This window comes from Echinococcus granulosus (assembly GCF_000524195.1).
Source record: "Echinococcus granulosus chromosome Unknown EG_S00068, whole genome shotgun sequence".
Taxonomy (NCBI): Eukaryota; Metazoa; Platyhelminthes; class Cestoda; order Cyclophyllidea; family Taeniidae; genus Echinococcus; species Echinococcus granulosus.
In genome coordinates, this window is record NW_020170448.1 from 181,703 (window position 1) to 202,778 (window position 21,076).

General features: G+C 42.6%; 3 protein-coding genes across 3 annotated transcripts; 2 read left to right on the forward strand and 1 right to left on the reverse strand. All coding sequences in view use genetic code 11, as the record gives it.

Moving 5' to 3' along the window:
- Positions 1–10,090: 10,090 nt before the first annotated feature.
- Positions 10,091–11,299, forward strand: EGR_07026 (hypothetical protein; the record flags this gene model as incomplete). Its single annotated transcript, XM_024496275.1, has 3 exons — positions 10,091–10,214; positions 10,276–10,383; positions 11,064–11,299. The coding sequence occupies 3 exons, from the start codon at positions 10,091–10,093 to the stop codon at positions 11,297–11,299; spliced, it is 468 nt and encodes a 155-aa protein (XP_024349302.1).
- Positions 11,300–16,504: 5,205 nt separating this feature from the next.
- EGR_07027 (ETS domain-containing transcription factor PEA3) lies at positions 16,505–17,422 on the reverse strand (the record flags this gene model as incomplete). Its single annotated transcript, XM_024496276.1, has 1 exon — positions 16,505–17,422. The coding sequence occupies one exon, from the start codon at positions 17,420–17,422 to the stop codon at positions 16,505–16,507; it is 918 nt and encodes a 305-aa protein (XP_024349303.1).
- A 617-nt stretch (positions 17,423–18,039) lies between these two features.
- EGR_07028 (hypothetical protein) lies at positions 18,040–19,263 on the forward strand (the record flags this gene model as incomplete). Its single annotated transcript, XM_024496277.1, has 1 exon — positions 18,040–19,263. The coding sequence occupies one exon, from the start codon at positions 18,040–18,042 to the stop codon at positions 19,261–19,263; it is 1,224 nt and encodes a 407-aa protein (XP_024349304.1).
- Between the last annotated feature and the right edge of the window lie 1,813 nt (positions 19,264–21,076).

The following is a 21,076-nucleotide window of genomic DNA, read 5'->3' on the forward strand; positions in this document are numbered from 1 at the left end:
TGACAGACCGAACAAATTAGTACAAATTCTTCCCGTTTAGTTTTATACTCTTTGAGTAAGCAAAATGTGTTTTGATTTAAAGGCAAATGTATGCATAAAAATGCAGGCGGGGCGATGCTTTCTAGCCTTAGCGCGGAATTAAAGTTGGCATTTTTGACCTGCATCGTGCAGCTTCTAGCCATCTTGGCGATCTTCATCTTTTCATCGTACTAAATAATGCTGTCATTTTGCCGATTCTGCAGGATTTAACAGGTGAAATTGAACTGAGTTTATGAATCCGGAATCAGGTGGAAAGGGTTCGCTTTGTTGGTCTGCAGTCAAATACTGGGAATGCACAAAGTGGAAAGTGGAGGAGGGGAGGAGAGTTGCTTGCAAAATTGGTTTTGCCTCGCCATTCCCTTTTAGGCTCTAAATAACTAACCACCTCATAATCTCGTGTTCAGCAGCATCATATTCATTCATTTCAATTAATTTTTTTATCCCAGACAAGCGGAGACCCACACATCTGCATACACACACGTGACAAAATGACATCACCATCAACACATAATCTACCCTCCCACATTCCACAATAGCTATGCGCACAGAACTGATAGCAGGCAAAAGGTGTCTCTTTGTAAAGAGGAGCGAGGGCAAAAAATCGACGTAAATGTGGTTTCCAATTGCAATGATAAAAGTATCAGAGTGGTAGTTCCTTCTCTCAGGTGTCTACAATTTCACCTCCCACAACACAGCACAACAAAGCGGAAGAGCAAAGTGGAGGCGTGAGTTTAATATGACTTGTTCAACAGCGTGACCAGTCAGACGCATTTATCACTTCCTTGAGGAAGGCGGAAGATGCTTAGGCGAGGCTAGAAAAGCAAAAACCTACAATAAAGCTGTTATTTTAACCACATTTGCTGGTAATCAGTCTTATCCATTCACATCATTGGCTTTCTTGCTGTCGTCTGCTCCATCAACGGCCATGGTGGATAAAGGCATGGGATTCACGCTTGTCCACTCCAGTCGGGATACAATTTCGTTCCCAGTTATTGTCACCATGGCACACGGTAAAACCTTCCATTAAGTGCATAAAAATAAAATCACTCATTAGTCTCAAAGGAATTTATTTCAGAAGTGGTCGTTGATGGTCGTGATGGTGACGCTGGTAATTGAAGAAGCAAGACACGCAATTACACTACTGATGTCAGCAAAGTGTTAATGGGAACCGTAGAGAAAGTTGAAGAGCACATAAATTGAGAGCAGTAAATGAGCCAGTCTCACCATTTCGATAATAAGACTTAGGAGATAGCTGTGGTCAGATCAAACCACTTTTCAGTAAAGTCTTCTAAGCTGCTCTGAGTTCATTTGTGAGGTGAGCATCCATTATAAGCCTCACAGAATTTAAAGGTGTTGGCACCAAATTAAACATCAACTCTACTCACAAAAATACCGGCAAATATGTTTGGTCTTTACAAATTTCCTAATATACACAACTGAGTACATCTGCTGCTTAGACCCATTAAAATCCAACTGTCACATCCATTGCCAAAGTTTTTTTTTCGCCTGAAGCTAAGGCCTAAGTTCTGCGTAATTTTACAAGCGAAATGCAGAATGCGAAGCACCCAATGTTAATAAACTGGCAAGGCTGTTTGGTCTCGCACTTTCATTTTGCCATGCCTACTTATTATTATAAAGTAATGCTCGACTAAAATATACTTTGGAGTGATGACTGAAACCGACACCCAATTTGGACAGCAAAAGTAGTGCTAAGTATCAGTTGCTTGCAAGAGCATTGCTAAGAAGGAATCTATGAGGTGTCATCTAAGTAGAGGTAGTACACATTAAACAAGGGGAAGTTGATTGTACGTACGACAAAGCATGCAAATACAATCCGAAACTCAAGTGTTTGACGAGACAACCGTTAAGGAAGAGGGTGGGTGATAGAAGGACATGCTTAATTATAGGTAAATTGTAAGAATAATCAAAAACCAGCCACAGAAATGACAATTTCAATACAAGTTGTAAGGAAGGATATTAGAGCTTTCTAGGCATCGCCGGTGGGACAATTGCACAGCAAAGAATATGAAGCATTCTTTACGAAAATTAAGAATAAATAACAAAACTGTCCTAGTAAAAGAGATAACCTAAACAAAACGTTATAGGATCAAAGAAGATTGTTCAAAATACCCTCTCTACTTAGCTGGTCTAGCAATACAATTGTTGTCTGGTTCAAGCATTTACATAAGACTCAATACGTGTGACATTTTATTTTCCATGTCGTTTTTTGTGTTTGAATTAATCATTTGTCATGCTAATAGCATTTTTCATAAAATTAATTTAACGACATTGGAATAGGGAAAGTATTACATAGCTCAGCACTAAAACCATCCGCCAAAGGTAACTTTACTTGAAAGTAACATTCGAATATGTAAGGTTTAAAGAAAAACTTAAATAAAAAATAAGTCATGTTAGTCTCGTTAATTACGTCGGGGAGTGCGATCTCGGCGTTTTTGTAAGACTTACCCAGACTGCCACGTCATTTCTTTACAAAGGAGACGATTCGATGCACCCACTTCTCTCTTAGTAGTTGGTGCAGATAACCGAGTTAATTGCATAAGTGCAGGGGAAGTCACTGGAAACTTCTCAATTATTAGACACTCAAATGTATATAATACTAATTTCGGAGACCCTCTTATTTTATTCGACCATGTCTCTGCTAACCAACCCTTCTTCTCCCTTTCCCTTCTATAATGTTGGGTTAACGAAATCGTATGGCCGACACAAGTTGCGTAGAGCAGGTGGTGCAGTGCTGTCCGTGCTAAGTAGAAGATCAAATAAGTAGTGGGAATTTACTGCTATTTATGCTCCAAAATTTTGCAGAATTTTTGTCGAAACCTCATTAGGAGGCATTCAACGCTCATCGCACCAGTTTGCACTGCTCGCATTTCGAACAAACTGATTGATCTTTCAGATATGAAGGCTTGACCACATGATGTCAGGTGTAGAAGGGTGTACTCAGCGATTTGCGTTAGGAAAAATGGATTCATTCACATCATTTGTTTGACCCGAATGAGAGGAGCCGACATCGTGGCAACAGCTTCTCCTGCTGCCATGTGCTGCAATGAAGTCCTGACATTTTTGGCTGCACACCTAATCGCGCTTCATTCCGTCGTAGAATTGGAGAGGTGAGGTGGATGTAAGGTAGCAGAAATTGACGTACAGGCTGGAACATTAAATGACCCACCCATCCATACCTCCCGCTGAAAACACAATGGCAACTTTTAATTGACATTAAACCCAGTACTGAATCACCAGTGGGAACTGTTCTTCTAATGCAAAAGTTGGGCAACTGGCTGTGTCATGTTTGAATTTCGTGATATAGAAAAAAAAATCATTTGCTGGCAGGAGTGCGTACGGCTGAATGTACCTGTTTGCAATGGGTGCACAGCAGACTGCTAAATCTTAAGGCCTTTGCGCCATCTCATAAATACATTACCAAATGGGATATGCCTTTTATTTTAATCTGATGATCGGATCAGAGAGCCATTGCCTAAATTCTTACAAGGCCATTCAATGTCAGTGGGAGTGGAGACTCCTCTCCACCCTTTATCTAAGCTTGATCAAGGCCAAGACCACAGAACTACATACTTTTGCCTTTTTGACAGACTTTACTGTATTTCTAAAAGGATTATGACCAACTATAATTTCATAAGTACCATGCATTCCAGCGAACGAGATAGAGTAAACAGCTACAACTAAATAATCTATCCAGTAAAATCCCTTTTGTTTCCACAATAATACTTTAACGGCTACCTTAAAATCTCCTGCATCCCACCAAAGTACTGGTTATTGCAGTCATTACCAGTAGAAGGAGAAATCAGTTAAGTGAGATGGATTGACCCGTGGTGACATCATTAGCTCTCCACTGACCACTGTACCAACAAATTGTAGACTACGCTGCATTAGAACCCATGGAAGAAACTCTACCAATTACTCTAATCTGATGGAACGGGGCCGTTACGACGTGATCACCAAAAGGATTTCGAGTAGTCAAGATAGTGACTTTTTACCATCTGAATGACAGCGCATGTGAGTAGAGCCTCTAGGCATGGTGACTGGTTTTCTACTTTTCTTTATGATTTGTCTTAGTTGGGAAATTTAGTCAAGAGTACCCTAGGAAAGCCAGACAATACTCTGACAGCCAGCTTGCCAGTCAAATCGCTTCACTTTTTGCCACTTCACGGGAAAATGAGTGACCTCTACACTCGCATGGCTTTTGAAACAGTCATAAGAAGAGGCTAATGTGCAAATCATAAAACAAAATTGTCCCAGATCTAAGCTACGAAAATTTATTTGTTTGTAGCACTTAAACCAGTTTGCAGCTGGTATTTGGACATTGTGATTCAGAATTCTAAAACTGTAAATTTCACCAAGAGGACATAGGCGTTTGAGTGGAGGCCATTGCTAAGCTTGTAAGTTATAGTAACATGTTCTACTTGATAGCGGATATTAGGAATACCAGGTGGACTATCCTACTACAAATGACAATAAGTGCTCAAATTATCCTCGTGGAATCTGACTGGAGAGTGTAAATTAGACCGTAATCTTCTTTGATTAATCGTAAATTTCCAAAATTGGACCACTTTTGGTGAAGTTAGAACAAGAGATGTTAGCAACACATTCTTGACACATCGCCTATATCGCACTTGGAATTAGGATACATTAAGTCATATTAAATTAAACATCATGAGAAGAAAGTCAAATTCTTTTGACAAATATTTTGCATATTTGCGTTGCTTATGATTACTTGACTTTTAACCAACACTAGGGAGCTACTTGAGAAGAAAAACGGTCTTCATTAGCATCCAAAGGTGGCAATTCCGAACATTACCGAATATTCTGTAAATATGTTGACATGAAATGTTTTAAGCAACCATTAAAGCGAGAGAAATCAGCTTCACTTCTTACTCAGAGAGTGTTTCATGATAACGCAATTTTCCGAGATTTTTGAACAAAGCCAGATATGCTGTATCAGTGATTATGTGCAAGCAATCTAATTAATTTGCGCTAAATCATGTCATCAAATGTCACTCATTAAGGGTCCTCTTATGTGGTAAAAACGAAATGCTGGGTTCCACTAAGTTCTGCTGTCATTGTAATGTCGGATTATCCGGCTCTAACTGGTGTCATTTAAAGGTAGATGAGCTGTTGCCATTGCCTTCAAATTCAAGTGCATTCTTTCCTAAGTTAGGTGAGAAGTCACCAGCATTTTTAATCATCAAGTGCCCCTTTGATGTCAACGTCCCATGAAACATCTCATTTGCATATTTTCTGCCTATAATTTTTGTATGCAAGGGCTTTAACGCAACTTCGGGTCAATGCACGCAAGTAGATTTAAGTAATTGTGTACTAAGATTGAGCAGATAGAAGCCATGTTTCCATCATATAGCACCAAGACTATAAGATAGTGTAGCTGACAATGTGTTTTCACTTGTCGGTAGATTCACCGGCTGATGTATGGGTCAAAGATGCCATTTCCTATGATGGTTAATGCACTTTGAATTGTTCATTCTTCTCGCCTGCGATAAAATTGAGGCAACTGAAGCAAATTGCTGAACGGTTGCAGTCAACTAGCCGGATGCCTGTTTACTTGTCATGTCCAACTAAAAAAGCCAGCCGATAGTGGTTTTCCCATGTACCAATTGGGAAGATGTGACTCAGTCACTTGAAACCAGGGCGAAACATGTCGCATTTCACAGGAAATCGGACGAAGGTTAGCACAGCGGTGAAGTTACTGCTGCTGAAGCAGTAGTAGTAGTGACAACCATTCATGGCGAAGACGTAGTGGAATGTTATTTTTGCTGGTTGTGTTGCGCAAATATTTGGCACTTCCTGTCTCCTCCAAAGCAGATTGAACCTTCTGTAATACGCCGTCATCCTTCACCGTATTACGAATTTTGAGTCAAATTTACTGTGGTAACGTGTAGGCAAGGTTTTAACTAGTCTACTGTGGGTCTCCTGTTTCTAAGTAACCGCTTTGTAAAAGACCATGTAGATGTAACTAGTAGAAATAGCGTCTGAATTCGGTGTCTCCTAGGAATACAGGGGACTAATTTCTTAAATCAGGGCAACAAATTAAACGAGGGAACCTAGGCAATCCAAGTGTAGATGCACCTCTTTAGTAGCCTTCACTTTCTGATCATAAGTGACTCCACAACGCTTAGTCCAACCAAGATTTATGCCAAAATACTAATGCTGAAATGTGACAAATCCTTGACCACCGTATTTTAACTTGAAAAGTGGCTCGTATGAGCTGAAGGTGATTTAATCTGAACTCCAATATGCTGTCGTTAAAGCCTTTACATTCTCAACAGTCACTATTCTCTACTAATGTTTCCCAAAAAAATATCATTTGCTTGTTAAAATAAAGCGAATGTGAATGTAAACTCAATTTAATGTAATAACAAGGCAACTCATTTGACCTATTTCTGTCTCACTCGGGAATGTCGAGTGGAAATTCACCGCATTAAATGCACTCAGATTGTGGAGGTCACATCCAAGAGACATCCCTCTTGCTATTCAGATACGCACCGAATGGAAGTAGTTTACTAAACTAGGCGTCAATGGAACCAGCTAGATCTATTTGTAAACAGGCTGCTGCAAATACTTCAGTTAAATAAGCTCTATTAAGCACTCTCTACTCACCAGCTTTCAGCCTTTTTAGGCAGCCATGAAAGTTACTTGTCATTTGTCTTGATTACACAATGCAAAAATTCAGGGTTTTAGGCGGTGCCTCACAGTTGTGAGTTCTGGTTCCACACTCTGGATCCTCCTGACAAGCGAAAACGCATGCATACTTTTATTTACGCATGTGTGCAGACAATCGTGGGTATGGAAACACATACACGACAGATCAAATGTAGGTCATCCGACCCTAAGGAGAGTTAATTTGGTGTGCATGCCCAGGTCTAAGTAGATGCCCCACACACCGACACCGGAAACGGATTCAAGTAGGGCATGTGGTAGAGGAGGGCAAGAAGGACAGAAGAATGGAATCGTGCCTAAAACAACCCATTATTGGGGATTAATGAGTCCTAGTGATGTGTCTAGGTATTACCTTCTAGATTCCTTCTGTAGGAGAAGAGACATTCTCCAGTATTCTTGATGTACGTAGTGTTTGGAAGGATCTTCTTCTCTAACTTAAATGCTAATTTTCATTGGATCAATCCAGGATCCATTTTAGGCTTTTTGCAGTTAATCGCCACTGGCAGAGTTAGCACCTAGCCAGTCGTAGCAGGAATTTACCCATTTGGATAAGTTTTATCACACAGCTATTATTAATGCAGATGAATATTTGCGGTCAAGGTATATGCTAAACCATTCCTTCAAGATGGTGGCGTAACCCGCGGCTGCTCTGATGCTTAGGCTGACAAGCCAAATGTACTTCATTGAACAACAATATTTAGCTGTGGAAGTAACCGCATGATTTGTGAGGTAGTCGAAAGCGTATAAAGAGACGACTAGGCGCCTGCTTGAAGAGGATCCGAAGAGGTAAGTACAGTCTCCACTATCCGCTGTTAACAAGTAAAGAGTGCGAGTGCAACAGCTGAGGGTGATATGATGGATAGCTTTGATGACAACACACAAACTGACCGCTGACAAACATCTGCAAGTAAATCGGGTAGTCCATAGACTTCTCGGCATGGGCCTATACGGACGCATAAAAATTACCGATTAACACATCAAAGGCACCGACAATCGCTGGTAGCTAAGTGGAAAGAAATATCAAGCCACTTACGGTAAATATCGAAAAACCAAGGCAAAAAAGGACGTCATTATGATGTCAGGCGTTGCCGGTTTAATAATCAACTTAGGAGATGCATGATGATCTTCCCACTCGCAGCACGAATCTAGTAAGTGACGTGTATGTGTAGATGGGATAACAAGGAAATGTTGCCTTTACCCACTTGGGCAGTTTACATGAGCTTCACAACTTAATGTGTATTGTATCCTGTGTTGATGGACCCAGTTTTTCCAAACCAGACGACTGAAGTAAGCGAATTTGCCTATAACCCGCAGTATACAATCGAAAAAGGAATTTATACAATATTCCACGCCACAAAATCTATTGCTACAGTAATGCATAAGTCTTCTCGACAGATGTTAGCTGTTCCCATAATTCAATAAAACTAAAGCGAAGGTTTCAAAAGGTGACATGTCACTGAGGAGCATAAATTCACTCCTGGAGCAGTAATTGCTTGGCTACGGTTCCTATACTCCGTCATTTGCACTGAATGGAGATGCTAGTGGTACGGGAACAGAATCCGTATTTCTTTAAAACAATACAGAATGAGGACTACGCGTAGTAGTCTATGACAGTATGATTTTTTAATCCCTGTTGCCTATACTGCGAAACTGGGAAGAGACCTAAGAAAGCTCTCCACAAATGTCTGTTAATGACAATATTTCTTTAAACGTTTCTTTAAAAAGCACGATTGAAGTAGATTACGCAAACAGCCTTATTCAAGGGACTGCTGATAGCATAATCTTTGACAGACCTTCAGGAATGAGTGGTCATGCAAACTGTTCCATCGAAAAGTAATGATATGCTTTGCTGGTAACTAGGTGACATGTTCTTCTAGTAGCTGCGATTGGGGGCATTTAACAAAAGAGTGATTTTGCAAGGATTCACCCTTATCATATTTCCATGAAATACAATTTTAAAAAAAATAACTGGTTCGTCCTTTGATTACTCCGTTTAGCCTAGGATGAAGCCTGTTGCATTTCCAGTTTCTTCCCAAGAATAAGACAAGTCCCGGAATTCCTAATTTGCTACATTATGTGCCACGAATTGTAAGGAAAATGACATCAGGTGAGATTAGATGAGCAGTACACTAAGACTAAACAGTGGACTCGAAATAAAGCTTTACTTCATGAAATTCTGACCAATACCACCTCATGATCAGAAGCAGTGAATTAACTACCAGGAATGTCCTGCCACTTGAGTGGTATGATGCACTACCACTGCAGGGCTCCTTCGGCATCTCAACTACAAACGACTTGGCATGGCATGACCTCCACTACAACAAATATCTGTGTCCAACATCAGTGAACGGAATCCAGTAAAATCCGGTCTCCAGCTCATCAAATCCTCATAAAGAATTGAAAAACCAGTAAAAGAAGTGCTCCAATTTCGTGTAAAGGGTTGCCTTCAAAGCATATGAGGTTATACACTGGGGCGAAGTCATTGGTGACTCTGCAGGTATGTATTAGAGCAAAGGATTAACCAACGATGGTAAGTCACACTTAAACCAACTTCAAGGCGATCAAAAAGTAGGCAAGAAACAGAGGCAAAAGCGAAAAGCGAACTCGCCATTTTTTAGTTGTTAAGTTGTGAATATCACATAACCTCGACAAACATCACAACCGTTTAGTGCATGGGTGTACGCATTAGATGTGATGTGAATCTGTTCAATAAAATCATGTTAACAGAAGCTGTCATCACTTGGCGCTCCTGTGGTATTAGCGCCACATCAGGACTAAAGCCTACGTTACCGCAACAGTTAGGCTGACAACCTTAATTTCTGCGGTTAAATGAATTTTGTGAGGGAAAATAAAACATACTACTTTCTACCAACACATAACAAAGTGCAAGCAAATGGCGCGAGCACCAATTTAAATAAGGTTCAACTACCTCTCCAAACGTAGCAATTTTTAAAGTTGGTAAGCATAAAAGTGGACAATAAAACCCGCAACTAATACTGGAATTTGAATTAACAAAAAAGACAATAGGATAGGAATGCAATTGAGAGCAGACCTATAGTGCCAGTGTAGGAGGAGGCTGGTAGATCTCCGCTCCCCTAATCCTCATACTCTTAGAGCACCTAGGCAAATAGGGAAAGCCGGCACAGAGTTTAGGGGGGTGTGGACACGTAACCGCTCCTCGGGTTGCAGGTCATTGACTCCTCAGTCACGAGGTCCGATTCGTATGCCCGCCTCCTCTCTGAAAGAAAAATTAAAACAACACAAGTATTACACGTACACTTCAAGGTTGTGCTAATGAGCTTGAAACGCAGGAGACTTATTTGAGCTGGTCCCTAGTGTCAGGATGTGTGATGCAGATCCTAATTTTGTTGACTTTACAAGTCTTATTGGCGATCAGGGTACAAGCATGGAGAGATATTCAACTCGTCGAGACCAGAATATGCCCCTCAAGTACACGTCAGAAACGGGTTTACATTTAGTTTCCGCCTATTTTTTTCGGTTTTGCAAGCAAAGGATAAAATATCGCAGCACCCACTACGATGCTTGGCGAATTTCGCGAGTTAGTTGTATCTCCAGAATATGTGTACAAAGGTAGAGAGACTCGTCGATATGAAATTGAATTGCTAGACTTTTATGGTATAATTTGGTTCTTTATCCTAATTGTATCATTCTAGGCAAGGATTTGAGTCCTAATTTGGGCGAGTTTGTGAACCTAGCTTAGCCGTTTTGCATACATAGTGCATATCCCCTCGGACTTGAATCGTTGCGTAATATCCACGCTTCGGGTTATTGCGGTGGGGAGATGATCGACGATCGTGACGTTAGTTTCGTGATTAGCGATTTCGAGACAGTCGATCTTCTTGAAAGCCTCGCCTGTGCTCTGCCCCACATGACTAAAGAAGAAGAGTCTCAAGCTAGGATTTGCAAACCCATGACATTTTCGCCACACGAATCCGTTAAATGAGGTGTACCCAAGGGTTCCACTTTGTAATACTTTGTGAAGCTCATTTAGTATGAAAAGCGGAGGTGCGTTTTTTACTCTCTCTTATTTCCTAGACAACTAGAAGCTCTGAAGTTCTTGGGGCAAAATGTAAACGAGTTCCTTGAGGCTTGCAGTGGTGTTTCTATTAAACCCAAGTCGAAAGCGGGAAACTGTCGAGTAGCAGCTGACATGTATTTGAATCTTCTTAACGACTGCCTCAGAGTCGTAACTAGTAGCTAGGAGCAATATGTTGGTTTAACTAACTTTAAGTGTCCCCATCAGAAGAGAGCGAATGCTTTTCAGTGGTTAAAGTAACCTCAGGGGTGCCTCGAAGCGTGCAAGGAGGCTCTGCAACTTATTCCCTGCAATGAGATGTGTCTTTACAGGAAAGGCGAGACCCATCTGCTTTTGCGTGATCACAAAGAGGCATCATTTAGTTTCCAAGACGCGCTTTCTGTTAATGCCAAACATTTGAAGACATTTCCAAAGTTGAATTTGTGGCAAGATGCGATCCTAGATGCTCTCCTGCGGGAAAGGAAGATGTTCCAGGAAGCACTTAAGCATCTGTAAAACGTGAGCCGATGTCTAAATAATATTTCTTCTTGTAGATGGATGCAACTGATCCTTCCGGTGGAAGTGCTTAGGGGAATGAGGATGAAGTTGCTTTGCCAGCAGCGTAGTCATATCCCCTCACGTGTTGGTTTTTGAGGTGACCACCTCCCACTGATTAACCATTACGTGCCTTCTATGGGGTGGTTCACGCTCGTGTACGGTGACGTGTGCTGATTCAGAATACACATGGGTTATCTAAATTGGTTCTCTTTTTTGTCTCCGTCCGGTTTCTTACTCATTCTGGGTTTCAATATACGATCTGACGGTGGTGTCCTGGTTGCTACAATAGCATGAATACCAAGCACTGTTCAGCTCGGATATTTTTCAAACCAATCGTGTGGAATCCTTCATCAAAAGCAATTGCATGGGGAGAGAGAAGTCACGCGAAGGAGGACTTTAGTGAGCACGGATTTTAGGACCCCTGGGTAAGTAGCCGCAATCAAATTTCCCTACTCAATACTCATTCACTATTCGCAAGATGGTTGGATAGCCTATTTACCGCATATACTCAACTATTCCAACCGCTTGAAGGGGTATATTCACATTCAGAAATAAAAAAGTAGGCATTTTCATCTTCACATCCCTTTGATTCAAATGATTTGCGTCAAAGCATGCAGGTCTACATCTGGAAGGGAATCAGTAAGGTTAATTATCTAGACACACTTGCACAGCTTGCAAATGAAGTCGCAGATGTGTGCCTTTCCGGTCTGCTCGCCGCTCTCATCTACCACAACTTTACCTTGATCACAAGAAATGTCTTCTACGGCTGCGCCTCATGCAACACAATCATCTCCCGCAGCACGATTGAAGCATCTGGCAAAAGCGGCGAATTCACTGCACGCATTTTCACCGCATGGTCGACCACTGGCGGCATTTGACTCCGCGCACAATGTTGAGGGAAAGTAGAAAAGGCCAACCTCTTTTTTTATCCCAAATTTAACTAGGGGAGGCGTTCAAATTCAACCAGGGTCCCTTTTACAGGTACACGTAGTAAAGGTCGAAAGCTTACTGCTCCCACTACCGAGTGATGGGACGATGAGGCTTAAGACCCTAAAGCGGTACAGGCGCCTCAAAGACGGTCGTGCCTCTGCACGTTAGTCACGGGCCTGGCCATGACACTGGCGCGTGATAGGCCTGCTCTCCGACGCATGACCTAACGCGAAATGCAACAAGGGACGGGCACCCCTGCCGAAGTGGACTACACGCCACAATCGGTTGTGAACGTGTGCAGTTTCGAGAAGTTGGAGCAATGAGGTACCCAGACTAACCCGCTGTGCTATATTGGTGCAAACGTACTGACCAGTATTTTCATGCCAAAGACTCCCAGATATTGACCAGTCCCTCTAATGGGTGAATAAATGTAGCACATAACCAAATCATTTCCACCTTGATGATTTGGCGAGGCTTGCCAAAAGACTCGGGTTGCGCATACTGTATCACAATTACTATGGTAGCCCTAGTTAAAAGTTTCAACAACCCACCCAAATGTCTGATTGACCCATCCAAGCCAGCAAGTAATCAGAAATATTGCTGAGACAAGTGATCCTAATGTTCATTGCTTTAGACTCGTGAGAATTACCAATAACCTTGCAAAAGAAACTTACAAAAGGCATGGTGAAGAAGCAGGGAATGGCAACAGACCTCTTCACATACATTTCAGTTGTCCGCCGGAGGCATGTAACTGCGGCCTAGATAGGCAAAATCTTGAAGGTGGGCATCAAAGAAGAGGAACACATTGGTTCTCTCATTCGTGCTGACGAAATCCTCGATTGCACTGAGCAATCTTCAAAGCCAAAAGTACAGGGGAGTTGCTAAAGTTGACAATGCCAATTGACACATCGAGCAAGCCCAAAGTAGTTTCACCGCCCTGTTTTACGGCTAATATGGAATATACCAACCAAGTTGACTGAATAGAGCATATTTACGTTAAAATTTCTTCCATTTCAGTCACTTTGCAGCGTCTTCTCATCACTTAAAATACAACCAGAAGCTGAACTACACCGAGGCAATTCTTCTGACCCTTTCCCATAGCCACAAAGCCTGGTCGAAGAACAAAACCCACGTGTCACCGCCTCCCCTCTATTTAAAACTCAAGCAGACGTCACCTTTATCCAATCTCAACGCTTCACCTACCCCAAAGCATCAAACCTAAAACGGAAAGTACATCGCATCACAAAACAAAGTATTGCACAATTCCAGCATAATCTACAAAAATAGTGTATGCGCCAGAGTGGAGCCAAAATTTGCGTGGCCATAACATTGTTGCGCGGTCCCTTCCGTGGATGCATCAATTCCTCACATAAGGAATGAGCCCTCGAAAATGACTCGCACAGATCCTATGCTGTTCCATAAATTCATAGCCAAACTTCTTGTCTATCGAGGACTTTCATTGCAGATGCGAGGCTAAGATGTTGACACCCACGCTTAAGTTGAAAAAGCGCGACTACGATGCTCCGCAGTGTCCCTGTCGAACCATGGTATTAACACTTCGTGTTCAGTAATCACGGATTTTACACGGGTTCAAGGATCCACTAACTTTGTCCAAAGAAATGCTACAAAGTGCTGCAATGTACCTCTCCCAACAGGAGGGAATATCAAAATCACCCGTCATTTCATGCTGCAAAGTGGCACTCAGCATAGAAGCCCTGCTGGAACACTTGCAAATGAGCATCCCATAACGTTCAGAAAAAAAAAGCTTCGTGTTGAACGAATTATGAACAGTACCAAATCCCAAAAATCCGGCACTCAATGCTTTCTAGATTACATATTTGTTTTATGCTGTGACATTTATGCCCGATTTTTGGCATTCATCTGCCTCCTTATCAAAATCCATGCCACTATAGGCAATTTTTGTATTACGGTAGTGAAGTCTCGAAATAGTGACCTTCGAAATCAAGGATTTTTCGCAATAAAATAACATTTTGAATGACTTGTACTAGTGGTTGATTTAATGGTTTTCAAAACTTACCTATGCAAATTAAACAGCATTTTTCAAATCTTTCTTATGGTAACAACACACCAATTATTGTGTGGCCACTAAGTCTTCTCCTAATTTGGAAGGAGTCATTAGCGTATGGCACTTGACACATTACTGTAGCGGCCTGAGACTCCCTGAAGATGAAAGAAGACAAAATACTCGGGTAGAATATATATTCAGTACGGAGAAGGTGTCTGGGCTATTGGCATGGCCCAAAAGGCCAGCCCACCCAGTGAGGTACAAGGGGGCTAGTTCAAAGTACAAAAGTGGCGCCTTACCAGAGCCGAGGGACAAACCACCATCGTATTACATAGCCTCCCTCCTCTTTTGAGCGTCTTCCCCGGCGCTCCCACAGGTCAACCTCCCGCGTCAGCCATTACAACGTAGTCGGTGCAGTAAAGTAACACCCACGAGCCGACCGTGCCAGTCACCAAATTAGCGTGCAACTGAGGGGATACTTAACCTCAACCTCACTGATCCCTCTTGGCGGCTTGACTGCATCTGGGGTTTCGTCCAGTTTAGGGATTTGATTCAGGACGGGGAACTGCGTCGGCTATCACGCGTGTCCATAGATAGATGCAGGAGCACTGGCCTAAAAGCAGATTTGAGTAAGGAAGTACAAGATTTAAAACAGGTCCATGGGGGACGGTAGGGAGAATCCGTAACTAAACTTCCAGATGGTTCACGGCTAGTGTCGCTTCAGTTGTTAATGGCTTTTCTGCAGAACACGGGACTCGGAGCGATGCCGAAGGTGGACGTCAACATCACCCCTTCTAGTAGGGATCATCACCATTCTCCCATCCTCAGCATATGTACTTCTTCCACTCCACTAAAGTTTATCATGCAGAAGTGGAGAATCAGTATACATGGCCTTTAAGATGGGGTTCGCTTTCTGCTGCCACCAATGTAGCGTCCCGAGATTCCCTGAAGACAAAGGAAGACACCATACTCGGGCAGAATATATGTATTCAGCTCAGAGAAGGTGTCTGGCTACCGGCATGGCCTGAAAGGCCAGCCCACCCAGCGAGGTACAAGGGGGCTAATTCAAAGTCCCAAAAGTGGCGCCTCACCGGTACCGAGGGATAAACTACTATCGTATTACATTACAGATGTACAGACAAGGCGAGGCTATGTACACATTGGGGCGATTGAATGCATGGTGTCGAAGTCTTACGTACCCGCGTAACCAAACCGCATAGTTAAGCAAACAATCAACCTATCACAAAGACACTTTAGTCTACTGTAGTTTTTTGCATCTTTTTGGTAGTTACTTTGCATTTGTATTATTCGCAGCTTTCCACCTAGCGCTCAATCCATTTTATGTGAGCTACTCTTTAAAGTCCAAACCTAATTCATCGCAACTTTTCAATACGCACATTTGACACCTGTGCACATCAATTATTCAAATTATTTGGTTGCATTCCTAACACTGCCACTCTTTCCTGAGGTGTTATGCATATAATAATGGAAGAACCCTTTTACTGCAGAAGAAAAGAGCTGGAAGACTACTGACAGGTCTCGAAGGCATTGCTACAGGGTGGAAGCACAAACTGCGCAAAATGATAGGACCGTGTATTCAAATACGCACCCACGCTGCTCCCTTTGGCCATCACAACGTTGTTGGTGCCACATAGACCACCTGCAAACCAGCAGCCACGGTCACACTACCTTGACCTTATAGAGACAACTAACGGGTGTTTGAGCTTATCATCAAGCAGTTCTTCTGAATTGGAATTCTGAACTCACCAACACATTTATAATGTGAACTATCATTTAGATGTAGCATTTTCTCCCACCTTTTCGTACACACACGCACACACCCAGGGAAACTCCTTTAACATTAGAAACCTTGAGGATGAGCCACACATTGCTAAAAAACTGCATAGCCTAAAGGGAACAACAGGAGTGGTGAATGCCTCCCTTGTGCATCCGTCTACCATTTCACAGTGGAAGAGCCACACGCTTTCGTGTAGTCAAGTCGCAGAGATAACTACTTGCAATTATCTTTGCCTCACGAGTAATTACGATATCAAGTAGAAATGGGATTTGGAGTTTCCACTTGGCAAATCTCTACAACATTTTTACTTAAAGGGAGTGAGGTTCCCAAGCTAATGTTCTCGTTGTGAATACATCTTGGTTGTGAATGTTCTCAGCACTAGCAGTTTCATAATTGTTAATTTGAATTATTAGAAGTACTCAGGACATTCGAAAAGGGCATAATTATCAGCGTCCATGTCAGTACAGTAGACCTGATTGTTCTGCTCGTATGCGTATGCATAGTCGTACTGCTCGCTTGTGGTGGTAGTGGCGGTGGTGGGATAACTCGACGAAACAGTTGCAACGTAGTCACCACTCCACTCATAGTCGCAGTTGTTGCAATAGACAACCTGCTCCTCCCACTGGGTTTGATAGATCATCTCCTGCACTGGAATTTGAAGGTGTGGCGGCGGCTGTGTCTGTGACTGTATCTGCGACGGTGGCGGCGGGACAGATTGGCAGGTTGAGGATGAAAGTTGATGAGGGTGGTGATGAGGCGAAGGTGGAGGAGGCGGAAAAACTACATTCTGAAAAGAAGGTGAAGGGCACTGTCCATTCTCACCACGTTTGGTTGGAAGGACAGATGATAGGGTCTCGTCCAACGTAAGTTTAGCTAGCACTTCGGGCTCGTAGGCGAAACGGTAGACATAGCGCTCACCCGACACCTTGCTGATTATGCCCTTCTCGTAGTAGTAGCGCAGCGATCGACTCAACTTGTCGTAATTCATTGTGGGTCGATTCTTCTGAATACCCCACAACCTCGCAACCTCCTCAGGCTCATTCAGCTTGAACTCGAGTTTGCGTCCAGCCCAACAGATGAGGTGTTGACTACCTGGATCATCCAACATTGTCACCAGGAATCGCCACAACTGGAGCGAGCCTTTCTGGTGCGACTGTTGCTGATGGCTGTGCTGATAGTGTTGATGCTGTCGCGGTTGACAAGGTTGAGACATTGAAAGATTGTTGAATGCGGAGGATGTGGTAGTGCTGTCGCTGTTGCTACCACTGCAAGTTGGCTTCTTCCTATTTTTCCAGTCGCAACTTCTCTCCCCTTGCAGTCCCAGCATTTAGGGTGCTACTTTTGACCAAGAAAGAATACCATCATTTTCATAGTATAAAAGAGGCCGCACGTTGGTAGTAGTGACTCAGTTACTGACAACGCATAATTAGATGGGAAGGTCAAGTACTGTTAAGTAATTGCAGGAGGGCAGACGTGATATTAACTACTCGCTTTGTAAATTATTTTACTATGCAATCAAACCCAAACCACCCTTTATGCAGCATCATTTTTAATATTAGAAAACACTTACGAAGATCGGTTGATTTAATGTTCATCGTGTCTTCTCCTAGTAAATATTTAGTACGTCTTTCAAGTTGAATTTAGTCTTCATATTTTCTGCTTCAGCGAAAGAGCCAGCTTGAGATATAAACACTACCTGATGTGTGATATTTTTAAGTTAAAGTTTATTCATGTCCACAACTGAGCTATCGCGTGATGCATCCCGAGCTTTCAATTGTCATGCCCCTTCGCCAGGTCATGTGATTGACACGGACCAATCAATGAGCACCATTGGGTCAGGGGGATGTACTGCTAACGCAAGACCCTCGCAACACGGTATTTTGTAGGCTTTGTATTTCATCCCACCTTTTTGCCTCATCGCCTTCGCTCCACTCGATCACCTCAATGGGAAGCAAAGAGAGTCATCTGCAGACCAGTGTGTCTAAACGCTGTGGTAGCGTCTATGGCCAAATTAGCGCAAACTCGTATCGCCAATTCGCCAACAGCACATGTCAAACTATTCCCTCCACTCTTAATAACCACGACACATTCAAATATCCTAAGACAAACTCTTCTGATGGTCGAACCAAATTAGAATTGAGCAATCGAAATTTTGGTGGTGATGTGTGCAGTCGCGAGCCCAGCCTTTGTACTACCAAGTTGGACTACAAAAGTTGTGGCGATGAAACTGGCGCCAAAGAATCCCACGATCGTAAAACCTTAAATCACTGCTCTCGAGGAGAAATATCTGGGCATCTTTCCAATGAAAAAGTTGAAGACATTTTATCTATCATTAGTAATGAATCAGACACCTCTTCATCAATCTCTGTAGGGGATGGAAGCGCAGAGGCGATTTTGAATAAGCTCAAAAATAGACATAAAACTTCGAAAACGGTTTTTAAAAAGAAAAATCAAGAAGTTGGCTCCCACTCCTCTGGTGGTCATTCTTGCATTTCACAGATATCCTCATCGTCAAGTCCACCATCGTGTTGCACGCCCGTTCCTTTTGTAAACTTGGTAAAGTTTAAGAAAACAGGTACAGAGAACAAGGTTACACAGCAGGAGCAGACACATAACCCGGGCGATCCAGTAGCCCTAACCTGTGAGTTAAGTGGATCCTTCAATGCCAACATATCCAACAAGCAGTCTTCTGGTGACCTGCCAGATCATATACCCGGGACACATGGAGATGAGATGGAAACAAGGAATGGGACTTCATCTTCACAGCGATTCAACACATCTCCTCTTGACTCAGAAGAATTTGCCAATAGATGGGTAACACCAAAACCAAGTCCAAAATTGGGTTTCACTGAGACAGATGCTGGTGATATAATATTAACTGCCTACTTAAGAATGAAGGGAACTGGACCGGATGAATACGCCTATGTGAAAAAGACAAGTGAGCGTCGATTAAGGGGTCTACAGACTCAACAAAACTGTAAAATAAAGCTCTACGATGAACCAACAGAACAGCGAACTTTGATGGTTCATAAGTTGAGAATTTTTGGATCGAGTTATCGAGAGGTAGTCCGATGCAAAAACTCCCTACCTCGTTGCATCACAGATCGTCTAATCACAGCTCATGCAACTCTGGACGAGATTCTTATCAAACCACAGCGGCGAAAGTGAAGGATGGAAAGAAGAAAGGAAGGGAGAAGGGTGTCTCCACGCGAAGGAGACTTGAATGTTTCTTTATCGTTTGTGTACACGTGAGATTGCACGTGTGTTGCTTTCCAAAAAAAATTTACTTTTCTTGTCTCCATGGTAGTAGGGAGAGAGTTAGAAAGATTGTTTCAATTAAAAGTTAAGTTAAATGACAGCTGAAAAATTTGTTTCCTTCCTTCACGCATAGCAGATACACATATCCCTTTAGATGTCATGTGAGCACGATGCTCTTGGGAACAAAATATCCTCATATCGTTTACGGCTAAGGATAAATTGCCACGGGGGGTCAAATGGCACATTCTGCTTTCAAAAGGGATGGAAAAGTGATAACCAGGGGCTCAGAGAGCCAAGTCAACTATTATGTCTGATAGTGATGTAGGGAAGGAATATGTCCATTTAGCCATTCGGATTTAATTAACAAGGCGCTACACTCAACTGAGGTATATGCATTCACATCCGGTTTGAAGGCACCCAGCATGATTTCACATTTCCGGCGTATCTAATGACTGGATGATGCTGGCTGGTGAATAGCTCTCTCTCTATCCCTCTCTCCTCATGACCTAGTCCAATGCACCTTACAATACAGTCCGAAAGGCGAGTTTGTAAGACACAGGAAAACGAGTAAATAAGGTGACAAGTAGCAGAAGAAAGACAACGTACCTGTGATCAGAAAGAAGATAATGGTCTTACACGTCTTTTGGTACCGGAAATTGTGATTTTACCGACCAATACAATCGCCCAATTATGTCAGTAATTATCTTCGAAGCATCGATTTGAACAAAGAAGGGAAACGGGTAAGAAGTGGAAGGGGATTGGGGGGGGGGGGGGAAGGGGCTACCATAATTGTCGTCAGCGTGCAGCAATTAACGCATCCATCCGAGCTTGCATCCTTATGCACAAGTCAATTCGCCATTTAATGGGTTCGGCTATAATAAAGGGGTCCACTGTCGACTGATTTCCCATTTAAACAAAAGCCATCTTTTAGTAACAAAGTGTAGATTTTGAAAGAAGCAGCGTATGAGTTAACTGTCTCCCAAGTGCTAAAATTTTGTTGGACTGTTTAATCTCTACCTGCCTCAACTGCTGTGTCAGGAGTCCTAGACCATACCCAGGTACGTTGACACAGCAAGCCAATGTGATAAAATGGTTGTAACTACCTCAAAGGTAATAATTGTAAATCCTCACACGGAGCAAAGGCTGTTCAAAGCAAAGCGGGACTCTGGGTTTCCCCAAGAAAGAAAGGTATTTTCACCTGTCACATTAATCGTAATTTACTAACATAGCTAAATCAGCCTTAAATACAAATTTCTGTGATTGCGTTTTGTCCTCTTCCCTCATAAAATATCCGTCTCTCGTGCCTTTAATCAAGGATTAGGCCATCTATGTCCTGGATCTTCAAGGGAAGGGCAATCGAGGCTCGGCTGACACACATACGACCATCTCTGAGACCCTGACACTACTCACCTAGCCTAATGACACGTGGCTAAACGTGATGGAGGTCCTATTCAGATCTGCCTCCAAGCTTCCCTACCTCAGTGCCGGTTAAAGACTAGGAAAGAATCTATCATTGGTCTTGGATTTACCGAACCACTGAAAAAGGAGAGTTTGCTAAGATGTCTTAAATGTTGAGGTGACATGCTGTGACATGTAAAATGCGGTTGGATGGTCATTGAGGCAGACGTCCGACTATCTGCGTGTTGGCTCAACGTGTCGGATGAGATTTGACCTCAACGGCATTGCGATTTGATGCAGTTTAAGTTGGTTCCAAAAGTAAAAT